This window comes from Pithys albifrons, chromosome 4 (genome assembly GCF_047495875.1).
Source record: "Pithys albifrons albifrons isolate INPA30051 chromosome 4, PitAlb_v1, whole genome shotgun sequence".
Lineage (NCBI taxonomy): Eukaryota > Metazoa > Chordata > Aves > Passeriformes > Thamnophilidae > Pithys > Pithys albifrons.
The window spans coordinates 44,845,755-44,864,052 of record NC_092461.1 but is presented as its reverse complement, the minus strand read 5'-3'; the positions used below and the strand labels follow the sequence as shown (position 1 = coordinate 44,864,052).

The 18,298-nt window shown below is 33.5% G+C and overlaps 1 protein-coding gene across 1 annotated transcript in view; it reads right to left on the bottom strand.

Annotated features, from left to right (window-relative positions):
* The window catches only part of CSMD3 (CUB and Sushi multiple domains 3), a 602,810-nt gene that overhangs the window by 109,559 nt on the left and 474,953 nt on the right, over positions 1-18,298 (bottom strand). The window contains exons 34-39 of the mRNA XM_071553967.1: positions 17,800-17,895; positions 16,760-16,963; positions 13,705-13,829; positions 9,647-9,743; positions 8,609-8,713; positions 1,934-2,052 (exon numbers count right to left, since the gene is read on the bottom strand). Coding sequence (XP_071410068.1) covers positions 1,934-2,052; positions 8,609-8,713; positions 9,647-9,743; positions 13,705-13,829; positions 16,760-16,963; positions 17,800-17,895 — 746 coding nt within the window. The remainder of the gene's footprint in view (positions 1-1,933; positions 2,053-8,608; positions 8,714-9,646; positions 9,744-13,704; positions 13,830-16,759; positions 16,964-17,799; positions 17,896-18,298) is intronic.

The following is an 18,298-nucleotide window of genomic DNA, read 5'->3' as shown; positions in this document are numbered from 1 at the left end:
TTGCTAATTCATATAACAAACATATAGTATATACAGCACATTAATATCTCAACAAAAATAAGGTATAATTTAAAGCATAATCAAAATATAAAACACATTCATTATAAAACACAAAAAGTTTTAACAATTAATTCCACATACCCTCAATACATCAGAGAAGACTGTGCCTGTTAGCCCACTAGATAACTGTGTCTATGCCATTAATATTATTTCTAAAAGTATAACAGTATCGAGCTGAATTCTCTGCATACACACTTCAGTATGAACGAAGGGTCTGGAAACTAAAGGTATAGCTGAAGGAATATTTATATAGTACTGATTTGCATCATTTGTTGAACATGAAAAAAGACACAAAATATAAAAATTAAACTGTGATGATTTTACATCTTAAATTCATAACAGAGAGACCCTCTGAGCTGTTTATCAGCCTCATGTAATTGAAATTATCTGCCAGAGACAGCAAATAAAAATGGAAAATTTTAAGAGAAACTGTTCTTGGACTATCTTGTAAAACCACATAGTCACACTGCATAAACCAGAAAAACAACATGGAGGGAAGAGGCGTTACATGTGTGTTTGCACACTCTATGTCTCAATGTTCTTTATATTTTTCAGCCATTTACTGTGGGTTGTCTGCTCACAAACTTGTACCTCAGCAGGGAATTAAACAAATATTTTAAAAAATCCATCAGGTTGTTCTTAGTTAAAATCAGGCAACATACAAAGTAAATTTCAATAGTCATCAGAGCTGCAATCACAGAACATTTATTTCAGCTAGAAATCTACAGGCATTATTATGAATTCTATCTTGAAGGGGAAACTTGGATACAGGTTCCAGATCCAAATGGCAGTTGAAAACTAGAAGCAGACAAGTCAATTTACTTTTTTTTTTTGGTCAAAAAAATATAATTCAATTTGTATTTTTGATGCAGTACATATGAACCTAATACTTAGGTCTTCAGATAATTATATAAAAGAATTATTAGAAATTATTAGCATTTTAAAACTTCATTTAGTTGTCTGACATTCATCAACATACGTTGCAGGTGAGGCTGACATTAATGAAGAAAAAAGTTAACTTATCCTTCTATTATTTTGCCCCAAAGGTACCAATGACTCCATCGGCAGTTAATCATGTGCTGTTACATACAAATTATTTTCTCCCTTTGAGAATGTTCTTTTTGCTAAGGATAGGTAATATGATTATTTTCTCTCTTTTTGGTTCTCAAAGAGGTAGATAAAAGGGGAGATTGTAGACTGCAGAGCTACACAGGAGTCCTTTTGTGAAGTGTGTCAAGTGAAAACGATACTCAGTTTTGGATCTGATTTTTTCAGTGTAACTACAAATTTTAGAAAATATTTTTCAGATTATTCCTATAGGCAGACCTATTCCTAGTGGTGATTTACAATCATTGCATTGTGCCTGGTTAATTTTGCTATGCAAGGACATAGCAATTTTACTTGCCAAAAAATACACCCATATTTGATAAAAATTCCCAAGATATTACTGAAGGAGAATAACTGAAACTATCTGATTTCCTAAGAAAAACAATTATTTTCCCCCTTTGTTTGCTCTTATTCCCACTCTCCTCCTGTTCATAGAGAGTTGTTGCAAAATGTTCATAAAGTGATTGAATTTATTTTGCCCACACTTCATGGTCAAGCTACAAGTAACAAGGATAACATCAATAATAGATAATCTATAACCACTAATGCAGCAGAAGCACAAAGTCATATATTTCTGATGGAGTTTATATACGTATATCTGGATAGTGGCTAATTTAGTACCTAACAGCAAAGCCTACCAGTCCTGCAAACTTATCATCTGTTCATAATTCCTGAAGAGTTCACTGTCCACTTTATATTGATAGACCCAAATATAACCATGCTGAAGAACTAAAAGGTACCATTTGAAATTTGTAACTTGACTTACCTGAAGAGAATAACCCTGATCACATTGAAAAGACACCACATCTCCAACCATGTATCTGTCTCCAATTTTGATTCCATTGCTTGGGGTCTGTGGCTCAGGACAAGAATCCAAACCTATAGCTGAGAAAACCCAAGAAATTTAGAAATCCTAGGGAACAAAAAAAATCTGGTTTTAGATTCACACAGAACTTCTCTTTACGCTGTACATAAGCACACTGCATTCGTAAGTTTTAGGGAGCTCTTGAGTACCAGCAGTTGTCTATGGACAGGCAAATGGCATATGATTTTGGAAAAAAAATGTTATAGAAGGAGGAAAAACCTTCTTTCCTGAGTAAAGCAAAAGGACCAGTGTGGCAACAAACACTTCCCAGCAGCCTGCAGTCTCAACTCAAAATCTCCTCTATGTTCTCACTATCTCCTGGCTCAGACTTATTAATTTCCACCTCCAATCTCACTCCTAATTACAGCCTACCTAATAAGTCAAAATGGAAACATCTCACTACTGTTTCCCAGGAAGTGTTCCAGGGGATTCTGGCCGATACCATACAAAGTGCAAAACAGCAGAAAAACAGTGTAAAGTATAAATACTCATCTGCATTCCATCCTGCACAAGTCAGACGCTACTCTTCCATTCATGTACACACACATACATAGAGTAAATATTAACATCAGATTTCACCTAATTTGCTATGTTTAATGAAGTATCTATAGAGCTATAATACTAATATTTTGCATTTCTGATTGCAATAGATGCCAGTTTGCCAAGAGACTGTTGTGTTTTTTTTGGTGGTCATTGAAGAGAGAAATAAATAAATTTGTCTTTCTTGTATCTAGACAAGAACATTCAGGAATGTAAGAATTAGTGTATCATTGAGTATAAGCAACTCAGTTACTTTCTTTGTCTTCCATAAGAATCACACCCTAGTCGTGAAGCCAGGGCAGTTACAGACCTGAGCATCAAACTTAGAGTCATAAGAAAACATTGTGGGATTTAATGGCACTACCGCAAAATATTATCAACATCTGCATGTTTTAAAACTCAACTAATGTAACTGTTTACTTGATGTACAATGGTCATTAAATAAAAATTACTATTTGTAGACTCCTAAAATGGTGTACTTTTATAGAATATGAAAACTGAAAGCTAACAGAAATTCTAAGGAATTTATAAAGCATGTATACCTTTTTCTTTAAAAGGAATGCTTCGTATATCAGTAAGAGTTTCACTACCATAATTTTACAATAATTTTGTATTGTAAATTGGATAAATAAAAATAAAAATTAAATGTCTAGCATCTAGAAAGTAGATATTAAATGGACAATCTAGCTTTTATTCCTGTTCTTGAAAATTTATTTAGCACATGATATTTTGCATAAAATTTTATTAAAAGAAAAAAACTGTTTGGAACAAAATAATTTGAATTTATACTTTATTTATATAAATAAAATAGGAGCTGTTAATATAAACTTTCTGCCATAAAAAATAATTCAATCTTAAATCATAAAAAAGTTTAATGCCATTGCAGTTCCTTTTTCTCTGCTGAGAACAGTCATGAAACGTACAGCCATATTTTTTAACTGCAAATATTTGTTAATGGGATTCAGAAATAACTGACACAGATACACAAATTGAGTATTTGTGTGAGCATTGCTTTTGGTCAATGAGAACTTCATGATTTAAAAAAAAAATATTTTTTATTTTGATACAAAGAAGCTTAGACAATTTAACATCAATATATTTTTCATGATATTCAAACCTGCCTTGTATTGCTTTGTGTGGGAAAGAGTGTTGCTACTTTGATAAAGCCAGTGTTTATTTCAGGTTTCTTCTCATAAACATGATTTCATACTTAGTGATGTCATAATGAGTCTATATTTGCCATGTCCAAAATGATGCAAGCAATTATTTTACAACCTGATTCTACATAAAAGATTAGTTTTGTCTTTCAATTTCTACTTTCTCTTCTCAAACTATAAACAGCAAAGAATCTATTTTGAAAATGGCTAATGGACTTCGAACCCTTTTTTACATTGCATAGATCTGGACTGGGATCCAGCTCATGTACAAAGTACAAACACAAAATAATGGGCGTACTTGGCTTACACAGATGTTTGCTTATAGTCTGTTTTGAACAGTTAAAGAAAAAAAACAGGTTTCAGTTTCCAATTATTGAACCCTCAGCTGAAATGCAACATGTAACTTTGGGAATATGCAAAGTGAAATGAACTCATTTAAGTGCCATTGTTAAGGTATCTTATCAGCCCAAACCATATCACAGGTATTCATCCTCTGTGCTCTCACTTCAATTAATACAATAATGTTTGGGAAAAAATATAGTTTGAATGTCTACAATGTCTTCCAACAAACTGGAACACAGGTTTTGTCACCTTCTCAGCCAAGGGCTACAGAACTTTTGTCTCTGGAGTATCATGATATTTATTCAGGTGAAATCATAAATGTATTTGTAAACCAGAGTCTGTTCATTATTAGTGCATAACTAGTTCCTTGAACCACATTATACTACTATTGCAGTTAAATGTGTTAGATTCCTAAATTTTCATTAGAAAGAAATGAGATTTTAGCACAAGTATTCACTGAAAACGTACTTTGACTCTATCCTAATTTTTAGGTAAGAATTTCATATAAAGAAAAAGAAGCTAATTGAGGCTGTCTCACCCTTTCCCAACAGCTTCCACGGTACTAAATACAAAAACCTACCAATGAAACTTTGGATAATGTAAAGTTTAAGTTAGAGAAAACGAGGACTAAAGGAAGATATTTATAGCAGCATAAAATATATAAGCATTAGGGAAGTGTTTAGCACTTCTTCTGCAGAAGCTCATCTCCAAAGTTGCCAGTCAATTTCCCAGAAATGAACACAGACAATGATTCCTCCCAGACAAAAGGTGCCAGAACAGAAAGGTCTTGTTGCTTTTTTTTTCTCTGAACCAAATCATTTTACAGTGCTCTTTCTTGATGTGCTTCAGGTGATGTAATACATTTTCAATGCAATAGACTTTTTTGCATTGATGGTGTCCACTGGAATACATGAACTGCATGTTATGGATACAATAAAAATTTAAGGAATCAACAAAGAAGCAAAAAATATGCTAGGAAAAAACATTATTGATAAGACCACTATGAAGTTTTGAATATGAACACTTAATTCCTTATGCCAAAATATAATTTACTTGGTCTTAAAATAATTATTCACCAAATAAAGTACCTTTTGATTCATTTAATTACTATAAAAACAAACGCATTTGTATTTTGCAACAGGTCAAAACATAATCCACAGTGGACAGCATGAAAACTATTTATGAAAGATGGAAAGAGATATTGGAATCGAAACAGAAAGAAAACTTACAGAAAACTGTTGTAGAGATGAAAAAAGTAATCATTTTGGCAAGAGGGGCATGCTTCCCTTCAGACTTGAGCTTCCTAGAATACTTGAAATACACTCGAAAGATGCACAACAAATTGAACAAAAAGTGTTTATGGAAAACTCACTTGAAAATTGTTTAACATAAATAATTATCTCTGATGTGATTTTAAATTGCAACCGTGCACCAATACTTTAAAAACTTAGACTTTAATTTATCTGACTTCTCTTGATGTCCTCTGCCAGTAGAGGCTTCAATGAAAGGCAGAACAAATATGAAACACTCACATTAAAATGTCATAACTTTCCATTTACTATGTCTAGAAACATAATCACAACTTTTAGAGCAAGAACGTTTGCCTCATAGTCAGATATGAACAGCACAACTGAAGAGAGTAAACTCTGTTCTGATGGATGCATTTCTGGAGTAATTTCATTACAAATAGAGCAGTTCTGTGAGTTCTGGGATCCCAAAAACTTCCTGTGTCTCTGTTGCAGAAAACTGCAAGAGACGAAAATCCAGAAGATAGACAAGGTACAGTTTCTGTTGTCTTCCTTAGTAACAAGAAGAAACTTGTCTCAGCTTAATCTTCTATATCAAATTCATGATTCATCTCAATGCAGAATTTTCCATAGTCTCCTCTTGAAAAATAATTGAATGAGAGATGGAAAAAACAATCCTAAATCTTTCCTCTAATTCATAGGTAATAGAGACTATGTCCTTCTTGGAGAGTAGTGGGGACTAACAGTCATGGATCCATAGACTGAAACAGCTGGTGTCTAGGATATGAAAACCACACTATATGCTAAACTAAAGGATTTAATTATTATTTGCTTTATTTACTCTGCTCCTATAGGCTGATTGCCCACTAGGGGCTGAAGATACAACAGAAACATTCAAGTACACACTTTATTTAGTTTTGCATGACAGGAATCCCAGTTTCAGGCTCTGAAACTGTTATTTGATTCTGTGGTGTGAAATGGAGTGGTAAACAATGAGGAATACCTAATGCCTTATATTGTTCCATATTTATTCTACAAAGTCATGTCCTTGCTTGAAATTTGTAGTATAGGAATCTAGTTACAATGTACTTCTATCTTAAACTTTAAAATAACCCTGAGAATATTTCTATTTTAATTTTCTTATTAAGAAAGTATAGATAGTGTATTCCACAGATTTTATGGATTTATTGTGGTCACTTAATCCTAATCTGTATTTAGAATACCAGAGATTTTACTACAATATTTCCCACACATGCACAAAAAATTGTTTATTTTAGAGCACATCTTTATAAAATACATCAGATATATCCAAAAAAGTCTTAATTCGAAAGTCATCATTCTCTATGCACCAACTGCAATTCTTTACTGGCCACAACATTTTTGCCCATGGAGTTTACATTTGTTTCCAATAAAGAGTACAGGTTTAGACATTATTTTTGGCAGTTTTCTCACTCCATCCCAAAGTCTATGTCCTGGTTTCAGCTGGGATAGAGTTCAATTTTTTCTGAGTAGCTGTAATAGTGGTGTGCTTTGGATTTAGTATGAGAATTATGTTGATATCACATTAAGACAGTTATTAAGCAGTGTCTACACTAAATCAAGAACTCTTCAGCTTCTTATACCACCCTGCCAATGGCTGGGCAGAAGGGAAAGCACAAAAAATCCTGCTTTGGAGAGGGGAGAGGGAAGTGAGTGAATGGCTGTATGATGTTTAGCTGATGTCTGGGGTTAAACCACAACAATCTATGTGATGTTTTAGTTACATATCTCTATCACCTGCACAGGAAAAGTTACTTAATCATTTATCTTGTAAAGTAGCATATTTCACTGAGCTACTGGTTAATTTGGTAGCTACTGAGGTGTTTACTATTATTTCCTGAATCACAAATTTACATCTTCTTTGGATTAAAACACTCACACAGAAAACATTACTTTTGTACAGACTCACATACATTCACTCCTGTATAAATCCATACACACATATTTGACTATTGTTCTTAGCATGTACCAACATTATAAATAGTATACTGTGATTTTTTTCTGCTTTTAGGGGTAAAAATTGTATGCAGATAGTACATTACACACATTATTTGAACAAGTAGGGATATGAAGGTGCATTTTCACTTCCACTGGTTTTGGTCTCATATTACTTCATTTTCATAACTTCCTGCATGTTTTTTCCCATCTTAAGTTTTACGCAGCTGAGAGAGTATCTGCATTTCAAGGAAATGGCAGGACAAATCTACCTATGATTAATGTTTAGTTATAGACAAGTGAGCAGGCAGCAATTTTGCAAAGCTGTATTCTCCAACTGGCTAATCAGACAATCAGAGCATGGGATTTGCATAGGGTAAAACTGACAAGAAATAACTGCAACACAATTATGCAGATCAGACACCAGAACCAATATAAGCAGAGGGAATTGCACAACTGGAAAAGAAAAAAACAACAACAACAACAAAAACCCAAACAAACCAAAAACCCCAACCAACCAACCAACCAACCCCCAAGAACAACAACTAAAACCCCCAACTCAATTAAAAAAAAAAAAAAGAAAACCCCTCCAAAACAAAAAAAACCCCAAACCCTAAAAACACCTAAACAAAAAGCCTGCAACAAACTATTAGTGACTGCCAGAATTCCTGTCAGTCATCTGAGGCAAAGTCATTCAGACAGAAAGCACATTTATAATTGCAGCCTTCTCCACTGGTGAGGTACTCGGCGATAAAGAATATTTGAAATAATTGTGTGCTCACCAACCTGCAGGCATTTCTGTTAGTTAAGAAGCACAGCTGCAATTTTCAGGTTATTCATTCTCTCATTTCTCCTGTGAGTGACTAGTATTTGTGTCCTACACATACATACTGCACATGTTACTGTATCAAGCATAATTTGTAGATTTTGGTAAGGAGGGGTGGGGTGTGGGGCTGCAGGGATGGAATTCGTGGGAAGTGTCCAGGGCTGCACAGGACATAGTGGATTAGGATTGTGAAATGAGCATACCTGCATTTACTTCTGGCTGCTGTAGATGCAGAATAGCTTTTCAGAGAGCAAAAAACAACTTAAAGATGAAAGCAAGACAAACTACACTTCACAGTCCTTGCAGTACAGGTTTCAGGTCTGAATTTGCTCACTTGGAATTAAATGACAATTTTACTAATGATTTTGAAGTGATAATTTGTAGCTCATTGTGTGCAACAGGACTAAATATTCCTCTTTCATATAGTTTACGTACAACTGATGCCTGGAACCTGCAAGCGATCTTTACCAATTGAACATTTCTGAATTACCTGTATACTCAAGGTGAAATCCAGCAGCTGAAACACTGATGTCAGACTGAAAATTTAGGTACAGATTATTTGATGTGCTGTTTAGAAGTGGAGGTATGGTTGTTCCTGAGAAGAGAATTCAAAATAATATTGAAATGCACAGAAACAGAAATTAAAACATACATAAGTTTATGTGTGTGTACAAAGAGTGAAGGAGAGAAAAAGAGAGAGGGGGAAAGAGGGGGGAGAGGATGGAAGCGGGAGAAAGATAGGTCACATAACAAATACCACAATATTTTGTCATCATGGATGCTATCAAATACCTGTCCCTATAAAATTTTTATTACTTTTTCAGTGCACCACAATATCAGAGACATGAACTGTAAGCAAGTAAAGTCCATTATAAATTTATATTACATGATTTTATCCATAAAAGGAGAAATATTCACTAGGGTTTTCTTAAAAGCAGGAGCAAGTTCTCTAACCAGAATAATTTTAAATGTAACAGTCACATATATCAAGCAGCTCTGACAATATGTTGTAGGACTGTTCTTAGAAATGTGATTATTTATTTGTGCTTCAGCACAAGAGAATAATATTATTGTCTCTGATCTCATACCACAGACATGTACAAAGTGTAATGACGAAAAACAAAAAACTGGAAAAAGTAAGGCAAACAGAACTGTCCCCTTTATCTAAAACAAGGATAAAGAATGCATCCTTTTGTCATGTATGATTTCAAGTGATACCTATTATTGAGGTTTGTATTTCTGGACCCTGCTATAAGAATGGGAAAAAAGTGGGATTAATAGAGATCTAGTCTGAGAGACTCTGAATGTTACTTCCTTTCTAATATTTAAAAATATATAGCATTATGAAAGTCTGCTAAGTGATGACCGATTAAAGCAGAAATATTTCCTATTATTAATGATAGAAGAAACAAACACAGAAACCATGCTTGTGCCTACTCTCACACACACACACGGACTAGAAAGAGCTGTGTGTTTACAATAAAGAGTTGAATCTGTGAACCACTTATTGTAAAATCTTGTCAGTCACCTGAATAACTTCCAAGCCTTGGAGCATTGTTGTCAGCACCATCATAAAAGTCTAAGGAATCCCAGTTGTGTTCTGTGGCAAAACTCACCACTTGCACCTATGGAGAAAAATGTGAGGTAAAGAACATAAACTTCTTCCCCTTTGTATTCAAGCTCAAAGAAGACTCTAAATTGTAGCCTCTGTTGCTTTCAGTCACGAAAGGTTGTCTTGCTCTCCTTGTTAAAGAGAAAGGAAAACCATCATTAAGTGAATAAAATGGCTACTTTTATTTGATTCCAATTCAATCGTGTGACAACCACATATTACCTCTGACAATAATCACAGAACTGTGAAAATTGTATGGGTATAGAATATTATTTCCTTGTTTGGAGGACATTGAGAAGACAAAACATGTTATCTTCAATTCCTGCTTTTTTTTAATTATTATTCTCTCTAATTTATCCAGGACTAAACCAGTCCCATAGTGATGCATGCTTCTTCATCTCTGTTGCCTTATTCAATTCTGCCTCCAGGTAAGAGCAACCTGCTATGTTTGGTTACCTTCATCACTGACTCATCCCCTGAGGAGGAGTAGTCACTAGCATGCTACAAACAAAATGCAGAGTAGTCACTTCATTTCTTCCAGAGGTGTCAAAATGCTTCCTCTCATAAAGACATATGAAGTGGTAAGACTGCAAGAGGGAGGATATATCTGTTCTCATATAGTGAATTACACCTCACAAAGCAGAGAAACACGATTCCTGTTCTGTAAGGGGAGAGGATCTGGTGTTTGTTTTTTCTTTTGTTTTAGTGAAACTGTTTCCTGAAAAGCTTCTAAAGAGTCACAAAAGCATGATGAAACCTCAGCGACTCTCAGAAAGTAGTACTTTGGTCATTAAGGTAGAGAATTATGCTTCTTCTGCCTTAATCATTCTTTTAATTTTTTTTATTCCAAAATGAAATAGTTTAAACAGAAGAAATAAGCACCCGTTACAGTAAAACTAAGTAATTGTTACTTTTCTATGTGAAATATATGACTTGGGACTTTTATGTCTTCTGCATAAAAGGAATATTTAATTTGGCTACCTATTTATTGGATGGGGGCCTTCAATACTGCACTTTTTGGAAGGAATTGGTCATATACTACAGCGTTGGAGAGGGGCTGACTGTTGGCATGTTTCAGATCCTTGGAGGAGGCCCACTGGATCTGGTCTGCCAGCAAATTTTGAGCCTTGTGTGTTTGGTTCACCAGGGATTTAAAATGAAACTTATGGGTGTTGTCTTTATCAGAATATTTGTAAGGACTTACAGAATGAGGACCTCAGGCACCTAGGAGACCTTCGTGACAAATTTCAAATTATCTGGCATTTAGGTCTTTTCAGGGCCGAATTTCTGCTAACTACAGTTTTTATATTCACCATAAAACACCTTATTCAAAACATGTATTTTAGTGCAGGTGGTGCTAGTTGCTGTAACTTCCCCATGCAGTTAATAAATAGGCAGACATCCCTTCAGGCAGTGATTGCAGAGTCTGTATTAGATGTTTTGAATTATCTACTCAAAGTGACTTTCTGCCCTAACCTTAGAAGGAACTACAGTTGAATTAATTTCCTGATATAAGGTATTTAAGTTATGTGCCTGAAGGCAAGTTTTTGCTGCACACTTCATATTTATCTAAATACACTTTTAAATGTCTGCTTTTTGATTTGATATGGGACAGCTCTGTTCACATCTGATCACAATGTTTCAACAAATTCACCAATGTAGTCATACACACAGAGAGCTGTTTCATGGAAATAGTTTAAAATTCCATGTCTGCATTTCACAGAAGAGTATACATTAGAGATATATTATTATGTCTCCTTTATATATGGAAAAGTGGTTTTGTTTCTTTGAGAAAATAATATTAGTCAGGAAAAATGTCCTGATATTTTATGCATTTACAGAACACAAGAGCATTATCTGTCACAGTATCTTGCATATCTGCATTTGAATGAATGCATTTTCAGGCTGGAAAAAATCAGTCACCAAAGTTTTCAAATGTAGCCTCAAGTAACTGATTTACACAGTAATTAAATTTTTATATATGTATACCCAGTTTTTTCTTTCTCCTCAAGTAAAAAAAACCCTGAACCCAAAACAATTCTGTTGCTATTTTTTTTATGTTTTTAGTAGATAGAAAGCAAAGTGCAGTTGTAAAAAAAATAAAATAAAAATGGTGTGATGACCTCTGATGTATACTCTGTCTTAGTGACCCTGTATTGGCTGTATCCTGTTTATTATATCAGGGTCTTTATCTTTCTGACACCCATCTCTGACAGTCAGACAGGACTGGAAGGATCAAACATGAATTTCACACTTAAGGAGTGCCCTTCTTCAGTAACAATGTTACACATTCTGCAGATGTAACTACGATAATACAGGTATGCCCAAAAAACTGCCCTGCAGTCACTACATTTATGCAAGTATAAAAGAATTACTTATTCACTAACTGATAATCAAAATAAAGAAAGGTATTTGCTACCTCATTAAAAATAATCAAAAAAACTTGGGAGAGCTAGAACTAATGGAAACAGTAAATGTAATTTTTTTCATTAAGACTCTGGAGTAAAAGAATATCATGAAGATTAGTGAAGATTAGACACTTTACTTGAAATCAAAGTTAATAAATTAATCACCTAGCCCAGTCTTTGATAAGAGATAAGCACTACCAAAAAGCAAAACTGATGGCCTAAGTCAGGATGCCAGATCAATGCCTAATCTAAATCCTCTGAGCTATCCTCCTAGTATAACAAATACACAGAACAAAGTATATTAACTATCTGCTACTTACTCAACTCTTTCAATCAAGTAGTATTCCTGAAAAATCAATTTTAAAACTGATTTAAGTTATTAAATATGATTGTTAATGGACATTGGTAGCTTTGAATCTTGGACTCTTAAATATTATAACGTATGGACTTAGGTTATAATTGTGATGATTTTTCTGTTTCCTTCTGTATTATTTTTGAGGTTTTATGAAGTATTTTTAGATATTTAAAAAAACAACAAGGTAGGGTTTTTTTAATGCTTATGAAGAAGTAAAGTATAAACTATTCTTGAAAATTTTCTTGATACAGTGGAATACTTCCAAGGTCTGTGATCCAGTTTATTAAAAAGAGTTTAACAAACTATAAACAATGATTTTCCCAGTTTTCATTTTTAAGTCTTTACCTCCAGAAACTTAATTTTTTTATTTACATGTCATGGTTTATATCCAACAACCTTCTACCCATATCCACATGGATCCAGGCTCCTCCCCCTCATGGCTACTGCAAAAAATTAACTCTGTCCTGGCTGGAATCAGGACACTACAGTAGTTATATTTTGAACTGAGGAGGAACATCTTGCTGTCATGCTTCTTTGAAAGGGATTTTGTTAGGAATTTGTTAAGATGATATTTAAGAGTCCTAATCTATTAAACACAACTGCCTTTCCAATAACTAGATTTCTATCAGTTTCTTTAATGAATTTGTTAGAGTGAGATACACATGACAGCTTAATGAATACTTTTCTACTATGGGTTCTGTGAAGTTTTTAATCTGTCTAAGTACATAAGAATTCTGAAACTCTTTTAAAGGATCACTTCCCATCTCAAGTTGAATTATACTGAAGCATATTTAGATCATGATGAACTTCCATAAACAGAGTAAAATAGACAAGTTTCTTGGAAAACATATGGAACTTGTCCAAGGCAGCTTACTTAATTTCACTCTATTAAGAGATATATCAATTTTGGGAGAGCAAAAAAGCATTCATAGGAAGGCTCTCTATTTCCTTTGGCTTACTAGGAGCCACTGGTCATTTTAAAGTTATGGTAATTTTCTCCTAAGTAAAAAGTTACAAGTGAATCTTTTAAGATTTTCTAAAAATCTTATAACTTTTAATCACTGCATAAATAAAAAGATGTGCAATAAAGTCCCTTTTAAGAATCATTAATGAGATTAAAAAATGTATGCATAAGTGATCTTTTCATTCTATTGCATCAGGAAAACCAATTCTAAATATGATGCTAATAAGCAAATAGAGAGTATACTTACTTGAATCCCAGCTCCTTCTGGTACTGTTATCTTCCACACACAATTCAGATTGTTGTCATAAGGCTCAGGGTAACCAGGAGACAAAATGGTCCCTTTGCGCTTTGTTAAAATACCACCACAGGGCACTGAAAGGAAATGCATAAGGCAGGAAAAGAATTATGAAACTTCAGAAGTGAGAAAAGTTGTTATAAAAGCATAACACAGATGAAAACATTTTAAATTGATGCTACATTTAAAAAATTATATTTGCCTCAGGAAAATAAAACTTTCTATATTAAAAACCTTCTTGACCAAGAAAGAATAAGGGAAAATTAGAATTATGTCAGTTTCCAACCTGACAGAATCATGTTTATATTCCCCTTATTTATCTGACCTTTAACAAAGTGAAATCCATTCCATTGTCTCCTAGTAATCTTACAAAAAATAAAGTGTTTTTAGGAGTTAAGAATGAAGTTTGAACAGTTCTGTATTGCATTAGTATAAAAGAAGAATGTGTCACAAAAAAAGGTAATGTTCTTTTTTAATATTGATACTTTGTTTTCTAAATAATTAATAACACCAGTCTCAACTCCTTGACTATTCTATTCTTGTGCGAGTTATTCTTTTGCAGACTGGATCTACTGCATCATTAAAGTATTTGAAAAATCCTTGCTAGACTGCATTCATCACATTCATGTCCATGGATTAATGAAAATGTTATGCATGAAACAGGACAGACACATTAAGCACCATGAAGTTTCTCTTGTTCAGCTTGAATGCATTTTGTCTTGATCATTAGATGCTCTAACAGGAACAAAGAATATTACAGCTTAATCTGTATACAGATATTCTGTTGGTATTTTAGAAGCTGAAGGAAAAGATTGATGAGATGGTTTATCAAATCCATTAGAATCTAATGTATCACTTCTGTGCAATGCTGCTAAATTCTGAAGGGATTTCAGGCGCTGCAAATACGAGGATTTTGAAAACAGATAGAAGAACACAACTTATCTTAATAATAAACATTGTAGCTGCATTTTGTATGGCATATAATTGATAGAATTTGTTTGGAACTACATAGATAAAGTAAAGGCTAGTATCACTTAAAGTGTGATCACTTAAGCTTCTCCTCCCAGGCAACTAGTGACAGTACAAGAGGAAATGGCCTCAGGCTGTGCCAGGGGCTTGTTCTGGCTTTACATAAGGAAAAATTTTGTCATGGCAGGCATGGTTAAGCATTAGAATAGTCTTCCTAGGGAAGTGGTGGAGTCACTATCCCCGAAAGTGTTCAAGAAATGAATGGACATGACGACACTTAATGCTATGCTTGACATGATGGTGTTTGGTCAAGGGCTAAACTCAATGATCTTGGAGGTCTTTTCTGACCTTAATGATTCTATGATTTGGTGATTCTATGATTATTATCTGTAAGGGAGTATTGAAAAAATCACTAGAATGAAAGCAATTTAATATGGTAATGTCTACCATTTCAATCATTAAACTGATTTAGTTCAATGCAATTTTCACCTTATATATATTTTATCACCTCTAGTGACACAGGGATTTTCACATAGAAGGTGGCCTGTAACCCTTCCTCAGTCCAACTCGCCTAGAGACAGATAGCTTTCTCTTCCATAGACTTAATCATGCATTAAAATATCAATAATATATTGAAATCAATATTCAAACCAATTACTTTAACACTTTGTCAAGATGCTATATCTGAAAAAAACCCCAAATGGAATACATTTCAAGGGAAAAAGTAGTACAATTCTACTGATTAAACTGTAATCCTTGAAAATAAATTAAATACATCACCTTCTTATTAATATAGAAATTATGGTTCTCTTGCTGTGCCTGAAATCGCCTAAATAAACACTATTTGTGTATAAAAGCTGTTTAATCTATCAACTGACGGATACTTACCCTTTATATCAAGATTTTAGTATTTTTGAGAAAAATATTTTAATTTTCTGCAAACCACTAAGACTCTATCATGCACAATCAGCTGATTAGTACAGAAGATTAGAAGTCGACCTAATGAAAATACGTTCTATATTTTCTTTTCATCTACTTACCCAAACTTCCGATTATGTAATTCTTAATGTTGGTCAATATCATAAGGCTATTTTTATAATGCCTTCTAATAATTTTTACTAAAAAATCTGTTCTCTATCAAGAAAAACAAAGGAACTATATATTTACTGCTTTCTTTGAGAATGGAGTTCTTCAGATGTCTTCATCCTCAAAATTAATAGTTTTCAATGTTTTTGATTTACACAAAATTAATGTATAATGCAGTCAGTACTACAACATAGAAGTGGAAAAATTTTATGGCATTGGGAAAACATCTGTACAAATGATATCCATATTTGATTAACTTTTAAACAATTTTAAACTGGTTTTTTCCATAATAAAAACCAAACCAAGCACTAATACAATTTATTATGTAAATGTGCCATATTTACCTTTGGCATAAACTTATGGAAAAACATATCATTAGAATTTTATCTCTTTACTGTGAGGATTTTCATCAGAATTAGTAGATTTTCACTTGGTGCAAGTCATTTTATAAATGTCAAGCATGTATATTAGTTTAAGAATTTAATTTTGAGGATTTAATCTTGTATGACTAGAACCAGACACATATTTCCTGTACTGAAAAGTTACTGCTTTTTTCCTAGCAAGTAATGCAACTATTTCTAAATCTTTAATATAGTAGTGCTCTTTCTAATAGCTTGCAATATCTTTTTAGAGATCTCCAATGTGAGAGCATCTTAGTCTTGCAAGCCAGGTCACTAATATAGTCTTGATTAAGGTACAACCAGGGACTGTCACTGATGTGAATGTAAGAGAAGCTATCGTATAATTTATAGCACCAGAGTACATTCATGAAGCTTGTGAAATGTCACAGCAAGGTTAGAATAGAAAGGAGAATAAAACTTAACCTTGAATGAAGAAGAAAGTGAATGAAAGGAAGAAAGGATACTGTACAGATGTCAAAGAACACATTCAGTTAGAAATGGTCTACACTTAAGACAGTAATTAGTTCTATTAAAAAGCCTTAAGAACTCACCAACGCATGTAGGGAGTGAATCATTCCATTGTGCCAATGCATTTGGTACTGTGTCACATCTAATTGCTGTTGACCCATGGAGGATATAGCCTGGATTGCACTCAAAAAGAACAAATGAACCAACTGCAAATTCATTTCCAATCCTTTTTCCAAATCTCGGTTCAGGCACAGAGCTACACTGTGTTGCACTCGTTCTTGGAACAGCTGCAAATATACAAACAATGGTGGATTCTTAATTTTAGATTTGGTGCAGATTTTGAACTACAAACATACAAAATTACTGGAAGAAACATTCAGTTATTTACCAATTAAGAACATTTTCATAATGCCCAAATGAATCTTCACAATAGAGATTTCATTCTTTTGATTTCTGATTTACTATTTAGAACATAGCACTGATATCCTTGCCAAGATTAGAAGCAATGCATAAAATCCATACCAGAACCTTTCTGAAGTAACATTGATAAAAAACACTATCATGAAATACTCAGATAATATAGGTTTCAAAATACAATTTTGTGTCAAATAGATATTCACATTTATTCATGCGGATTTCTTAATGTGTATTTTGGCTGTCAGATCAGGATTTAAACACAGTGAAAGAGTGAACTGCTGTTGCAAGTATTGAGATACAACAATTTCTGCATTTGATCCAAACAAAGGCAAATAATGTAAATCAAGAAAAGTATCTTAACAATGGTAAGATCCCTTTTAAAGCACAGGTAATAACATTTACAGCTATTCACATTTAAATTGAGAGATAAACCAGTTTGGGCACCAAGACGGATCTAAAATGTGTCAATCAGATTAGCAAACAGAAGCAGCTGCTTTGTATATGCCTTCTTAAATTTGGAACTCCTTCTATGCTTCTTAAGTATTTGATTTAAGCTTTAAAATACAGATAAAAGAATACTCTTAAAATTTTTTCAAACCATGTAGAAATAGGCTATTACTTTCCTCTGCATTCTCAGTCTGTTTCTCTCTGATGACTTACAAATTGTGATGAACAGAATAATGTACATATTTTTGTATTATCTCACCTTGATAAACAAAATGAAATCCTTTAGCTGTTATTGGTCCAACTGAAGTAAACCTGACCGTGATCTGGTTCCCTGAGCTCAGTGGAAGGGATTCACCTACTCAAAGCAAATGCAAAGCTATCATAATCACTTTTTACATAAGAGGAGTTCAAAATACCTGTAAACTTCTTTGAAGTTAGAAATAATGCTCCCCAAACTCAGTTCTGCCTCAGTACACTTTGCAAGATATATGCATTTTCAATATTTCATGTTGACAGTATTTCATTTTAGAAAAGGGAGGCTAAAGCTCATCTCAGTTACTAGGAATAGTTGATGTTTTTCTTTACCAAAACCAATCAAACATATAAAACCCAACCTCCCTACCTCTTTTAATTGTGTCAACATGCAATTAATCCACATGATTTTACTTTAAAATATCTAATATCTGTTTTAAATTACTCCCTAGATAAAAGCCATAAAGGCAAAAAGAAGTCTAAATACCCAAAATAATTATAGCTAA